The following is a 15,423-nucleotide window of genomic DNA, read 5'->3' as shown; positions in this document are numbered from 1 at the left end:
TTAATAACGATAATAGAATTAAAATGAAGATAAAACCATCTTATAATTGGAGGATATAAAATGAATGACGAAGATCTTGACAAAACTTTTTTAACTAACGATTATTATTATCTATTTAAAAAAATTCCACCAAAATATCTAGATATTTCTCTTTCAAATTTTCTATTAATTTTGTAAGGGGTTTTGGAACTTTTAATTACTTTTTACTGATTTGCATTTCATAATATTTTTTAGGCGTTAATTGACTGTAAATCCACAAACTATTAGTAAATTTTGCTATTTTTTCAACTATATAAAGTTGCAATATAAATACATAAACTTTAGCTCATTCATGAATTTGCCCTGAATTTTAATTTCGTTTATACATGACAAAATTAAAGATGATATAATATATACACATTATATTAAAAATAACTTATACAAAATTTCTACTGAAATATACACAATACTATATAGATAATGAATATATAGTTTAATTTTAAATTTTGTATTTTGATAAAATTAACAAATACAACCTATCAAAGATTAAATTTAAAATTTGTCATGATCAAGAATCGTAACATTTTAAATTTTGTTTATTTTATTCTGTTTTTTTTATATATTTTTTACTATATGGTATTATTTTTATATTTATATTTTTTATTATAACAATTTAATGCGGTTAATAAAATTAAACTTATATTTTTTCATTTTAGAACTCTTTAGCTTAAAATATAAATTTGTAGATATATATATATATATATACATATATATTTATATATATATATTAAATTTAAAATGTTATGATTCTTGATCATGACAAATTTTAAAAATAGAATTTCTAGTATGATTTACATTTATTAATTTTTTAGTACGCTTTTGTATGATTTTTATATTATTATTATTATTATTATTATTATTATTATTATTATTATTATCTAGAGTAGATTTACATCATGACGACGTTGTTTCCACCTTCCACCGCCAAATTCCAGGAGCCGATCGGATCGCTCGTCGTCCGCCCCTTGCTCCAATAGATAAAGTTCTTTAATTATTTGGAATAATTAAAGGATCTGATTAGAACAGCTACTAACTCAAAAGCAGACGAGATTGGATCCATGGCAAGAATGAGACAATTGAACCCTAATGAAATATATTATGCAAGGCCACAAATTTATAGAACTTTGATTTCTTTTCACTAATTGATGATCTCAAAAGAATTATAATAACATGTAGCGTTGTCGAGTTGAGGAAAGAATACAGTGATAAAAAAAAAAAAAAGGATCTGATTTAGTAACCGAGACCGAATGCAATAAAAACTCCTACACAGCTATTGAGATGTTGGTTTGTTGGTACAGTTTGGAGCCCTCGCCCACGCCTTCCCGGCCAAAAAAGGGTCTTTTTCATACGCCCACAGCACAGCACCAATACTCACTGAACTTGCGTCTATCAGATGGTATCACCTTTTCATATCATAACACAGAAGGTAATGGTTTCAAAGTCTACGCGTTCCTTCATTTGGTACGCTTCTTGGCTTCACTATACAGGATAACGCCCAAGACTGTCAGTGAATATCCAAGCATTCCAGTGACAGAGACGGGGTTCTTGAAAATTAATATGGAGACTACAACCGCCACTGCCCCTTTAGCATTTCCGAGGACCTGAAGGAACCCACAATTTCGTCAGCAACCATGGTTTCCCCATCATAATCAACAAGCAATCTAGTAATCATAAAGTGATAAATGCAACAACTATGTCATGTAAAAATATATCATGATGTTCTAACAGAGATACTTCAAAGTAATGAAAACAACATTTGTACATTACCAATCTTGTTCTCTGTGATTTTTCAATAGTATAGATAATTTAACAAGAGATTCGAAAAGATTGAGCAAATGAATCCACCAATAACGTTGTTCTACCCTAGAATACCTCAGACTAGTCAAGGCTTTTCTATACATTTGAAAGACGTTTACGAGACTTCCTCCAAATGTTTCACTGGTTGATTCCATATAGCATATTCGAGATTCACATATGCATTCCAGTGACAAACTTTTCATAGATGATCAGGTCAACATTTCATTTTTACATCAAAAGACCCTCAACATTAAACTATAGACTAACAGAAATAGCTTCCGACAGCACTGAACAGAACTAAACAGGCATACGAAGGAGTGAATATTGCCAAATGCAGATTTCTATGGATAATAAATGGATAACTCACAATGCAGAGATTTAGATTAAAGGAGTATAACTGGTACAAACCAACCTCGAGCATATTATTCTCTGGTTAAAATAAATAAATGCACAAAAATGCTGTCGACAGGATATGCACAAATTTCACACAATCACAGGAAGCACATGGAGGGACATATCTTATTGTCATTTCATTCTCCTTCAAACACAGCAATTATTCCGACCCTCGCATCGACTTCCCAATTCAATTCATTTTTTTTTAAATAGGAGACTATATTAGATTTTACAAATTGGTAATACTCGAGAACAAAGATCTGTCACAAAGAACACGAGCACAAAGCAGCAAGAGTCAAAATTAATTCAAGTGAAATTACTACATTCAACCCAACAAGAGTACTTTGGCATAAGATAAGCAAAAACATTGATTTTATAACATTATCGCCACGAACTGGACTGTAGGTTTACTGGGAAAGAAGTACCTGAAGAGTGAGGGCACTGGTGTGCTTCGTGACCAGAAAATTTGTCAAATTTACAAAATATGCAAGCGCGGAATTGAACAGCAGTAACCAAATAATTCTGAAATCCTCTCTTGCTAGGGCCAATGTGATGCCAACAACATTTTCTTCCATGAGGAGTGTTACAGGAAGTAGAAGTACTACAGCTATAGGAGCCATATAGAGGAGCAGATTCATAGAATTCAGCTTTTCCCTTCAGACAGAAAGAGGACTTTCAGATTACAAAAGTAATAATATAGCACACAAGTAACTTAGCCCTATGATAAATTCACAAGAATATATAGTTTTGCCTGAGTGTAGAAATTTTTTTACCCTTCAGAAGAAAGCAAAATACCCTGAACCACTGACTTGAGTGCCCTTGCAGCTGTTGCACCAATACACATGATAAACCCGAATAAATGGAAACTAGGCTCACCCTACACCAATCAAAGAGGAAGTCAATCAGAAAAGAATTTGAGTTTCACCGGCACATAGTAAAATAGAAAACTTGGGAGCAGTGTGCCGAGGACATTAGAATACATAGTACATGAACTACTTATATGGCTTTAATACATGAACTACTTAATAAGCACCTAAAATTGATGAACATCAGTTTGCTGGAACACAAAGGAAGCCCTTTTTCCCAAAATGCAAAAGGGGGGCATTTAATCAAACACACAACCTAAATTAGCAGAACAATTCTTTAACAGGTGGATTGCAACAAATCAACCCCAAGCAGTCGCAATCAGGCTCAATTAACACAATGATATCAATCAATAGAAAAAGGTACCCGTATCAAGAGACACTGAAATACGAAAACAAACACCAAATTAAACAAACCACAATTCAATCAAAGGAAACAGACATACCCCACTCGCGATGACAACTCCAGTAACTACAGGAACCAATGTAAAATAAGTCAACCACGCTTCCCTCTTGAGCGTCATCAAGTACGCAAACACCGCAGTGAAAAACGGCGTCGTGGCGCCAATCGCCTGATTGAAGCTCACGGGCAGGTACTTGAGCGAGATGTTGCCGCTGACAACGGAAGCGCAGAAGATCAAGCTGAGCGCCGAGATCTTCATGAACTGAACCCTAGATCTTATCGTCTGCATCGGCACCATCTTCATCCACGCGATCGCGATGTAGCTGAGCAACGAGCACGCCGTCATGTGGCACATCGTCAAGAAAATCGGGTACTTGAACCCGTAATTGCTCAGCAAATACTTGTTCAGCAGCAAAACCCCAATGTTCGACGAGTACCACGACGCCACCAGCCCGATCGTGAACAGCCGCCCCTGAGATTTCGCCGCCACCATCTTCAACCGAATTCAATTCACAAAACCCCGATTGAACCGCAGAAAATTTATAATCTCCAAATCCAATCGAGTACCGACAAATTTCTACACGGATCTACTAGGGCTCAGAAAGGGGTAAACAGATGGACTAAATTGACGGGATCTGAGTTGCATTGGTGGTGGAATCGTCAAATTCAACGGCTCAGATTCGGCACAAATCGTCAACACAGAAAAAATAATTCAAAAAGAGCTCAAAAAATCATGAAGCTTAAACCTCGCATAAATGCTTAATTGCTGAAGAGAGCAGAAAAAAAGGAGAGAAATTTCGCGTGGTGTGCGTGTTTCTGGAGGTGTGAAGATGACCGACGAAGAATTTGGTTTGGAGAGGGTTTATTAATTTGATTAATTACGAATAATTATGAACATTAATCACCAAATGGAATACTATAGTTTATTTAATTTTAAAAGCTTTCAAATTGGCCCCTCAAAAAAAATAAACTCGTATTGGAAGATTCGGTGAAACGTCTTCGCATGTAGACTGTCGTAACATAGTACAAAATAATTTTCCCACAAAAAACATACAAGAGAATTTGACTTAATATTTGGGGTAATTATTAATTTAATTGAGAATTAATTGTTAATTGAGGAATTGCCGGATTGGATGTGGACTTTTGAGCATACAATGACAACTTGCCAACTGCAGTTAGGCCACTACTTTTGCAGATTTTCTTTCTAATATTTTATTATGTGCTATATTTGATGGATTTTATAATATGTAGCTTTTATTATTCGTGAATAAATGTAAAATTAATGATTCCCTATTTTGCACTGCGATTATTGTCTTTTGTGGGATGATATACATATTTAAAAATTAAAATAAATAAATTTGACGTCTTGAGCACATTAGTAAAGATCCCATGTGATGATGTGATGAGTTCGAAGAAAAAGAAATGGAAATATAGAAAGAGAATACAATGGAGATCAAAAGAAAATTATTAAAGGCTATAAGAAAGGGAAACTGAAGATTCTATTTGATATTTTTGTTTCAAAAATAAATAATAGAATTATAGATGTATATTTAATTTTGAGTAGATATCATTTCAAACCTCAAACTATTCGCACTATCAATTATTTCTGAACTATTGAAAATATCTTTTTAAACCTTGAACTTCCAAAAAATTGATGTGCCTCGTCGGATGCCACGATTTATTTAGAATTATTCTTTTCTTAACCTACATTATATAAGACGACGCCATTATTATATGCCTTATTAATTGAAAATTTAAAGCATAAAAAAATGGATGAATCGTATAATTGATACAAAATTGATAGCTCAAAATTTAAAAAGCTATTTTCGATAATTCAGAATATAAATTGACATTTGTCACGACAGAAATGGAGAGAGAGACCTTGTGATTTCTTGAGGATGGGTGATTTGCCATGGTTGGTTGACTAGATGAATTAATTTTTTTTTTAATTAAATTGATAAGATGAGGGTCGACCGCCCCATCAAATGGTCATTGTTATTTAGACTTAGAGGATATTGAACCATGATCACTCACAATAATTTAAAAAAAAACGATCTTAATAATTAAATATAAAAATATATTGTTTAAAGTTTGAGGCCCAAAATCTTGATGCACTGGAGCATCGCCTAGGCCCATCAGGGCTGGCCTTGAGAATACTCATTTGTTGTATTCCCATAAATAAATAAATAAAAAGTACTCTTTTCGTTCATGAAAAAATATCATAATATGTAATATATCATAATATGTCATATGTCCACAAAAAAATATCATAATCTTTAATATAATAATTTATGAATTCCTTTCTCCACTCATTAACTTGCGGGCCTCTTTCTTCACTCACTATTTTAATTAATTTGTGGGCTCTTTTATTTACTCACTAAATAAACAATACAAATTTTTTTAAACTCCATGTCAATGTGGACAGATGAATTATTTCGTATCAAAGTAAACACATCATTAACAATGAAGAATACTCATTTTTTCGAGTGCATCTCTTGTTGTTTGCATTCTCGCTAAGGCACGGACAGATTCACATGCAATTTGTTTAAAGAAAGTCTAAACATTTTCTTGTAAAATTGAAGGGTAACATCTGTGGCAACAAATAAAACACTAATTTCGAATACTAGTAATGTTTATTTATTGTAGTTGTACTCCCTCCGTCCCAGCTTTTAGTATCCAACTTTCCTTTTTTTGTCGTCCCACATTTTAGTATCCATTTCTATTTTTGGTCATAGTAGGTGGAGCCCTTACTCCACTTTAATTATTTTAACTTTCACATAAAATGCGAAACCCTTATTCCACTCACAACACATCAATCACTTTATTAAAACCCGTGCTGTTCTGAACTGGATACCAAAAGTCGGGACAAAGGGAGTATTATTTATGGTTGTATTAATTACCCACTGCATGCGTCTCAAAAAATATAATGTCGCGCGCTACATCTTTAATAAATGCAATATTTATTTATTTTTTACTTTAATAAATGCAATATTTTGTTTACAATAGTTGTATACATCTTACATTTCAATTCAATTAATTTATATTTTAATCGATCAATTAATAAATCAAATGTGGTACCTAAGTAATGAAATGTGGGATGGAGGGAGTATTATTTATGGTTGTATTAATTACCCACCGCATGCGTCTCAAAAAATATAATTGTAATGACCCGCATTTTTATTTTATTTAATATGGTATCGCGATAATTAATATCGCATCTTTCAGTAAATGAAACCCAGTTACCAGTTATATATGAATTCAGTTTATAGTCCTGATTTTTTTTATCAGAGATGGAGTATTATTTTAGCCGTATGCTTTAGTATGCATGAGAAAAACGCGACGAGGATTATTGAGCTATTCAATAATTATTATTTTTAATTGACTTAGCGAAGTCAAGTTATTTATTAATCGAGAAACGGAAGCAGTTATATTTTATTAGTGCTACTAGAAGTCGAGGATTTATTCCGACAGCAAAGCAGATTAAATCTACGGATTTAATTTAAGTTATATTATAGTTTATCAAGTCAGTAGGCAAGGAAAAAGATATCAAACAGATACAATAACGGATGATAGAGAATAGAAGCCAGTATTTTATTTACAGTTCACAGATTACAGGCTAGTTCTCAGCTTGGGGAAAATCGTCTAGTATATCAAAAAGATTTTGTACTCTACGTGGCCACTTACTGCCACTCAATAAAGTATTAACAATCAAAGGAAGAAAAGTCAATAAAAGAAAAGAAGACAGAGAGATATGAAATGTGTGGGGCTGTGCAAAATTTGCAGCAGCCTCCAATCCCCTTCAATTTCCACTCACTCTTACCTCCCCACCACTACCATAAAAATCATTAAAGTTGAGAGAAAGAAAATGAGTGTGCTGCCCACCACCCTTGTTCCCCATCTCTTCAGCCGCCCTCTTTTAATATCAACTCCCATCAACCAACAACTCCTTCTCATATAATCTCTTTTTAAGCTAGCATTCCTCTCATTTTCTTCATTGGCGCATCGGCAATCAAACGAAAAGGGAGATTCATTGTGCTGCCAGAGGTAAGCCTAGGCTTAAATCCCTCCATTTCCTTCATAAGTTCAGCCTGCAATTGTTAAGCAAATAAGCAATTTATTTCAGTTTCTATCCATTGAACTCCAGAGCAACTAACCAAAAACACAAGAACATTCAAGGTATTTTTACATCGGTATGCTTTCTTCTTTGTTACACGCCTCATTTCCCATGAAGCATATGATCAGTTTATTTGAAAAGCATAGTAGGAGACGAATGGTATAATCTTTTATCCATATAGAATCAACAACCCATGACTTTCACACAAGGCAAATACAATGAGAATTTCTGACGACACATAGCAAAACCATGATGCCTAGTTTCAATCTATAGCATAAACGACAATAGGAGCCAAAGGTTTAATTTACGGACTGCACTGAACTAAAAAAAAACCATATCTTGCTGCTTTTGCATTTAAAAATACTAAGAGTTAGGGCCGAACCTCAACTGCTGGAACGAAGAAGGAAAACGGCGAACTCTCGTCGTCTTGCCTGCATCGGAAAGAAGGGCTGACAGCCCGATGGGGACGACGACGACGGTCGGGACAGGGCGAACTCGCCCAACCTCATCAGGGCCCCGAACAGCAGCTGCCCGGCGACGAGCTGAGACTTGTGCGCAGCAGCAGCGTCCAGGGGCAGCAGCGACGCGGTGAGAGGCGTAGGCCTTCTTACTCCAGTCGCCGGAGGAGAGAATCGCCGGAGGCAGCTGACGCCGATCAGATCAGAGCCGAGCAGGGGCTCGAGTGCAGCAACCGCGGACGCTCGACAGCGGCGTCCTTCCCTTTTCTGAAATCTAGGGCTCGACGTCAGAGCGGGATTTATGAGGATGGGAGACGAACGGCGCTGCTTCCAGGAGGCGACCGCCCGTCGGATTCCAGATGGAGGTGCGACATCGGCGATGACTTCCTTAGATTCAGGGCTCGATTGGGTTCTGCGGATGGACCAAAGGAGCAGAAAGAGAACGGTGCCGGGGTTAGACGCGTCAACAGACGACGCCGGCCGAAGCAAGCGACGGCTGAACGGCCGGAGAAGGAGGGCCGATCGAGCGCCGATTTTGAAGAAGAAGGAAGAGAGGCTCCGGCTGCTGTTGGGTGCGGTGGAGGAAGAGTGAGAGGGAGACTTGAGGTGAGGGGATGAGAGAGGAGGCGGAGCCGCCGGCCTCCGGGGACGGCGCTGCCGTCCGGTGGCGGCGGCAGGAGGGCGCAGAGAGCGAGAGAGAGTGGGCGGATCTTTCAACTGAGAGAGAGAGAGAAAGAGTGGCAAAATGTTACGGGAGAAAGAAGATAGAAAAGGGTGGTGTTAGGCTAGGTTTGTGATGGGCTTGAGGGTTTGGGCTTTGGGTGTTGGGCCATTACATTGGGCCGAATTATTTCTTTATTTTGGGCCGAGTCTTGGGCCGATTTTTAATAAGTGATGGGTCGATTTTTAAATGGTATTGGGCTTTGAGTAATGGGCCGATTTTATTAAATGCTTGGGCTTGGTTTAATTTTAAGATATGGCTTTTCTTTTATTTATTTATTTGGACCTCATAATTTTAATTATTTTGGGCCATTTTCCTTCAAATGCTGATTGGGCTCGATTTATTTTAAAAAGAATTGGGCCTTTATCTATATTATTTGGGCCGAATTATTTGAGCTTGGGTATGTTTTATTCTTAAGGAATTGAGCTTCCAATTTAATTGATTGGGCTTTCAATTAAATTCGAACTGGGCCAGTCTTTTATTTAATTGGCCCTTCTCATTATTTCTATTGGGCTCGATTTAATTAAGGAGTTGGGCTGATGCATATTTTATGATGGGCTAATTTTAAATTATGGACTGAAATTTTATTTAGTTGGGCTTTACATGATTTATTTGTTTGAGCCCAACAGACCTTATTTTAATATCGGCCTTATTATTTTATTTCTTTGGGCCGAGGCTTATTTAATTGCAGCTGGGCCTTGCGTACTTATTTAACTTAGCCCAGCTATTCATTATTTATTCATTGGGCCAAGATTTATTTAATTACTTAAGCCAATGAATTATTTCGATTGGGCTTTCGTACTATTTATTCAGGCCCACTTCTACTTAATTAATTATCAGGCTGCCTTGTTGAGCCTCTTAATTATTGAGCTTATATTATTGTTTCCTTAAGGCCAAATATTATTTTGAGCTACCATTATTTATTTGAGTTAAGCTACTCGTTTTATTTAATTAATTGGCTACTCTCTTTTGAGCCTATTAATTATTTGAGATTATATTAGTAATTATGTTTCTATCGAAAAGCCCGATAGTTTCTACAAGGTCACACCTCGTTTAAAGCCGAGTTAGTCATTTTTCAATCAAGTACAAATGCGAGATTTATTTCACAACTAGAATATTACGATGAGGAAGGAAGAAGCACAACTTTATTCGACCGCGTTAGACGAGAATTAGTTAAATCTATTAACAAGGATTAATAGTAGAATTCCCGATTATCGCTCAAAAGATTAGATCATGCATACCAGATTCATGCATAGTTAAATTACGCTTTCTCATTAATTAAGAATTTTCCTCGAGGCAATGTCTTATTTTATATTCTCGTGATTAAGGTCAAGCACGAGAGTAAGAACTACACAAGGAGTTAGAGTACCTTAGCAAAACTTTGCTATCAGGTGGGCAATTTCTTACGCGTAAATAAAATGCTATACCAGTGTTATGCTTTAAAATGCAAATTGGATCTTCAAGTGTGGTATGCTTTATTACACTTACATGAGTTAAGCTTTATTATGCTACACGTTAAATGAATTACGCTATGTTGTTTATACTATTTACGCCCTATGTAATTTACGCTTGATTACGCTTATTTACGCTTGAATGCTTTACGCTGATAAGTTTATGCCTGTGATTGATGCTTGCGTCTGTTGGGGGAGGCCTCCCTCAATAGTACGATGCCGTGTCCGCTGAGGAGGGCCTTCCTCACGGCGCGATGCCCGTGTCCGCTGAGAGAGGCCTCTCTCGCGGCGCGATGCCAGTATGCCAGTGTTACAGCGTCTATTGGGGGAGGCCTCCCTCAATAGTACGATGCCGTGACCGCTGAGGGAGGCCCCCTTCACGGCGCGATGCCAGTGTTCGTTGGAGAAGGCCTTCTCCACGACACGATGCGTGTATATGATTGTTGATGATGAAGAATGCCCTTATGCTATTTATGAATTTGGAAATGTTTAATGAGCAAATGATATGAAAGAAACTCATGCCTCTTATGCGATATTGTGAAATTGTTAATGATGTTATGTTATATGCTTGGCAACTGCCCACTAAGTACTCTTGTACTTAGCCCTTCGATGTTTATGTTTGTGTAGGTTGAGCTGTGATGGGCGATGAAGTGTTGCTGAATGGAGTTTTTGTCGAACTTAAAGTAGGCTCAGAAAGGATACATGTCTTCATACATGTATCTCAGTTATGCATTCCGCTGTAAACACTGATTATTTCAGTTACACCTTCCGTTACAAACTCTGATAATGTTTTAGCCAAGCCCCTAAAAATGCCTTTTTCCTTTTAAGGAATATAACGCGTATACAAGTTCTTTGAGTACCCTTTTTATGCGAACTATGCCTTTTTCCTTTTTAAGGAATATTTCACGCGTATTCAAGCTCTTTGAGTATTCTTTTATGCGCCCCTTTCTAAACCCGCTTCTTAATTTTCCTTCCCCAGTCATGGTTTTCCCGGATTAATTATCCTTAATTAAGGCCGGTCGTGACAGAGTGGTATCAGAGCAGTTCGTTTGCTCTGAGCCTAAGAGTTTATTTAAGCCAAACTTTGAATGGATCACTAAAGTGTCTAGAGTTCAATCGACAAAGCTCAGCACTTCATCGCATCACACTCAACGAAGCAGAATGATATTCCAAGTTTTGAGTTAATGTTTACAAAAAGTGAGAATTATCGTAATAGCAAAGTGAGTAACTGTTAATAGCTATGTTATGTTGTTATTGAATGAAATGATTTACGCAAGCACGATTAAGTATGCCTATGGAATGAATCCCTATGAACGTAGAGCTATTAAGATATGAGATCACCACTACGACAGAACATAGAAGCAAACATAGAAGAAATTAGATTGTATCTTTTGGTGGCTATAGTGAAGGCAGCAAGATAAGTGATGCGTATAGAATAATTTTTAAGCTTATGATTTTATAGCCGCTATGAATCTCCATGACTTATGCCTAAGTATCCAATTTAGATGATGTGATATTATATACTTAAGAAATTTTTATGACTCATGGATTTGAGATGCTAAAGACCCTTAGAGCTTACTACATCAATGTTGTCATTGGAGTTATGACTTGTTTACAAGTTAGAATAAGTTAACCTGTACAATAATTCTTTTGAGGCTTGTATTAGATTATGCTAGAGTGTACTAATTGGCACATCTTTGTTACTAGAATGCCGCCTAAGAGAGGACGCCCTGCGAGAAACAATAACAATCTCAGAAACCGTAACGCTGTACCAGAAGAACCACAAGATGCTCGAGGACATAACACATCTCCTCCGCCCCCAACTAGGAGAGTCGAAGAACTCTTTTTAAGGCAGAACCCACCTACGTTTGACGGAACGAGTGAACCGGCTGAAGCTGAGATTTGGGTGCGTGCAATGGAACGCATTTTCAACTTTCTACGTTGTACTGATAAGGAGCGCCTATCTTGCGTCTCATTCCAGCTAACAGGATCAGCTGACTTCTGGTGGGAAGCACGTCGAAAAATTCTGACACCTGAGCAATGGGCAAGTTATACTTGGGAAGATTTTAAGACAAGATTATATGATAAATATATTCCGAAAAGCTATAGGAAGAAGAAAGAAGCTGAGTTCTACGAGTTGAAGCAAGGAAAGAAATCTGTGGTTGAATACGACAAGGAATTCTGCAACCTGTCGAGGTTTGCTCCACAACAAGTGGACACAGAGGAGAAGATGGCAGAGAAATTTTGTGCCGGACTGCGGTACGAAATTAAGATGGCTCTAGCAAGCCACGGAGGACTCTCATACACGGAGTCTCTGAACAGGGCACTTGACGTTGAAGCTGCAATGCCGTCGGACAAGTCAGCCCCATTGTTGATCTCAACGCCAAATGATCCACCAGTAGCCTCACATACTCTCAAAGGGAAGCGCAAGTGGGACAACAACAAAGACAATATCAATCAGACTAATAAGAAAGTGTGGCAACAAAAAGAACGGGCCGAACAGTTTATTCAACAAAGGCACGAGGCACAGACTAATCTCGAGCCAACTGGAGGTAACCAAGGTCAGAGAGGAATTTCACCTTGCCCAAATTGCGGTAAGATGCATAGGGGTATCTGTCGGGCTGGAACTAACGGTTGTTACAATTGTGGCCAAAAAGGTCACTACTCCACGCAATGCCCCAACAGACAATGAGGTTCAGCAATTGGGAACACCCACACCCCTTACCAGCAATACGTGGACACTTACCAAATCAGTCTCAATCACATCAGTGAAAATCTTATGGAGACACCGCAGACAAGAAAAGCTACGTGGGAACTTGAAGACAAGATGAAGGAAAAATACCCCGAACTGTTTTAGCAGAGATATGCAAATTTCGGGACGAAATTTTTGTTAAGAGGGGTAGTATGTAATGACCCGCATTTTTATTTTATTTAATATGGTATCGCGATAATTAATATCGCATCTTTCAGTAAATGAAACCCAGTTACCAGTTATATATGAATTCAGTTTATAGTCCTGATTTTTTTTATCAGAGATGGAGTATTATTTTAGCCGTATGCTTTAGTATGCATGAGAAAAACGCGACGAGGATTATTGAGCTATTCAATAATTATTATTTTTAATTGACTTAGCGAAGTCAAGTTATTTATTAATCGAGAAACGGAAGCAGTTATATTTTATTAGTGCTACTAGAAGTCGAGGATTTATTCCGACAGCAAAGCAGATTAAATCTACGGATTTAATTTAAGTTATATTATAGTTTATCAAGTCAGTAGGCAAGGAAAAAGATATCAAACAGATACAATAACGGATGATAGAGAATAGAAGCCAGTATTTTATTTACAGTTCACAGATTACAGGCTAGTTCTCAGCTTGGGGAAAATCGTCTAGTATATCAAAAAGATTTTGTACTCTACGTGGCCACTTACTGCCACTCAATAAAGTATTAACAATCAAAGGAAGAAAAGTCAATAAAAGAAAAGAAGACAGAGAGATATGAAATGTGTGGGGCTGTGCAAAATTTGCAGCAGCCTCCAATCCCCTTCAATTTCCACTCACTCTTACCTCCCCACCACTACCATAAAAATCATTAAAGTTGAGAGAAAGAAAATGAGTGTGCTGCCCACCACCCTTGTTCCCCATCTCTTCAGCCGCCCTCTTTTAATATCAACTCCCATCAACCAACAACTCCTTCTCATATAATCTCTTTTTAAGCTAGCATTCCTCTCATTTTCTTCATTGGCGCATCGGCAATCAAACGAAAAGGGAGATTCATTGTGCTGCCAGAGGTAAGCCTAGGCTTAAATCCCTCCATTTCCTTCATAAGTTCAGCCTGCAATTGTTAAGCAAATAAGCAATTTATTTCAGTTTCTATCCATTGAACTCCAGAGCAACTAACCAAAAACACAAGAACATTCAAGGTATTTTTACATCGGTATGCTTTCTTCTTTGTTACACGCCTCATTTCCCATGAAGCATATGATCAGTTTATTTGAAAAGCATAGTAGGAGACGAATGGTATAATCTTTTATCCATATAGAATCAACAACCCATGACTTTCACACAAGGCAAATACAATGAGAATTTCTGACGACACATAGCAAAACCATGATGCCTAGTTTCAATCTATAGCATAAACGACAATAGGAGCCAAAGGTTTAATTTACGGACTGCACTGAACTAAAAAAAAACCATATCTTGCTGCTTTTGCATTTAAAAATACTAAGAGTTAGGGCCGAACCTCAACTGCTGGAACGAAGAAGGAAAACGGCGAACTCTCGTCGTCTTGCCTGCATCGGAAAGAAGGGCTGACAGCCCGATGGGGACGACGACGACGGTCGGGACAGGGCGAACTCGCCCAACCTCATCAGGGCCCCGAACAGCAGCTGCCCGGCGACGAGCTGAGACTTGTGCGCAGCAGCAGCGTCCAGGGGCAGCAGCGACGCGGTGAGAGGCGTAGGCCTTCTTACTCCAGTCGCCGGAGGAGAGAATCGCCGGAGGCAGCTGACGCCGATCAGATCAGAGCCGAGCAGGGGCTCGAGTGCAGCAACCGCGGACGCTCGACAGCGGCGTCCTTCCCTTTTCTGAAATCTAGGGCTCGACGTCAGAGCGGGATTTATGAGGATGGGAGACGAACGGCGCTGCTTCCAGGAGGCGACCGCCCGTCGGATTCCAGATGGAGGTGCGACATCGGCGATGACTTCCTTAGATTCAGGGCTCGATTGGGTTCTGCGGATGGACCAAAGGAGCAGAAAGAGAACGGTGCCGGGGTTAGACGCGTCAACAGACGACGCCGGCCGAAGCAAGCGACGGCTGAACGGCCGGAGAAGGAGGGCCGATCGAGCGCCGATTTTGAAGAAGAAGGAAGAGAGGCTCCGGCTGCTGTTGGGTGCGGTGGAGGAAGAGTGAGAGGGAGACTTGAGGTGAGGGGATGAGAGAGGAGGCGGAGCCGCCGGCCTCCGGGGACGGCGCTGCCGTCCGGTGGCGGCGGCAGGAGGGCGCAGAGAGCGAGAGAGAGTGGGCGGATCTTTCAACTGAGAGAGAGAGAGAAAGAGTGGCAAAATGTTACGGGAGAAAGAAGATAGAAAAGGGTGGTGTTAGGCTAGGTTTGTGATGGGCTTGAGGGTTTGGGCTTTGGGTGTTGGGCCATTACATTGGGCCGAATTATTTCTTTATTTTGGGCC

At 38.5% G+C, this 15,423-nt stretch overlaps 2 protein-coding genes across 4 annotated transcripts; one reads left to right on the top strand and one right to left on the bottom strand.

Annotated features, from left to right (window-relative positions):
* Window positions 1-1,152: 1,152 nt before the first annotated feature.
* On the bottom strand, window positions 1,153-4,397 carry LOC131005959 (probable sugar phosphate/phosphate translocator At3g11320). 2 transcript variants are annotated; one of them, XM_057933087.1, is made up of 4 exons: window positions 3,539-4,397; window positions 3,003-3,106; window positions 2,655-2,883; window positions 1,153-1,640 (listed from the first exon to the last, which is right to left on the bottom strand). In XM_057933087.1, the coding sequence occupies exons 1-4, from the start codon at window positions 3,986-3,988 to the stop codon at window positions 1,494-1,496; spliced, it is 930 nt and encodes a 309-aa protein (XP_057789070.1). In that variant the 5' UTR covers window positions 3,989-4,397; the 3' UTR covers window positions 1,153-1,493. The 2 variants fall into 2 exon arrangements, with proteins under 2 accessions (XP_057789070.1, XP_057789071.1); XM_057933088.1 differs by lacking the exon at window positions 1,153-1,640 and adding an exon at window positions 1,675-2,489.
* Window positions 4,398-10,625: 6,228 nt separating this feature from the next.
* Window positions 10,626-14,603, top strand: LOC131005949 (uncharacterized). Of its 2 annotated transcripts, XM_057933074.1 has the most exons (3): window positions 10,626-14,028; window positions 14,108-14,160; window positions 14,467-14,603. In XM_057933074.1, exon 1 carries the CDS (start codon window positions 11,909-11,911, stop codon window positions 12,929-12,931), a length of 1,023 nt encoding a protein of 340 aa, XP_057789057.1. In that variant the 5' UTR covers window positions 10,626-11,908; the 3' UTR covers window positions 12,932-14,028; window positions 14,108-14,160; window positions 14,467-14,603. The 2 variants fall into 2 exon arrangements, with proteins under 2 accessions (XP_057789057.1, XP_057789056.1); XM_057933073.1 differs by having other exon boundaries at window positions 14,108-14,474.
* The last annotated feature ends 820 nt before the right edge of the window (window positions 14,604-15,423 follow it).

This window comes from Salvia miltiorrhiza, chromosome 1, assembly GCF_028751815.1.
Source record: "Salvia miltiorrhiza cultivar Shanhuang (shh) chromosome 1, IMPLAD_Smil_shh, whole genome shotgun sequence".
NCBI classification, from domain to species: domain Eukaryota; kingdom Viridiplantae; phylum Streptophyta; class Magnoliopsida; order Lamiales; family Lamiaceae; genus Salvia; species Salvia miltiorrhiza.
This window is presented reverse-complemented; position numbering and strand designations above follow the sequence as displayed.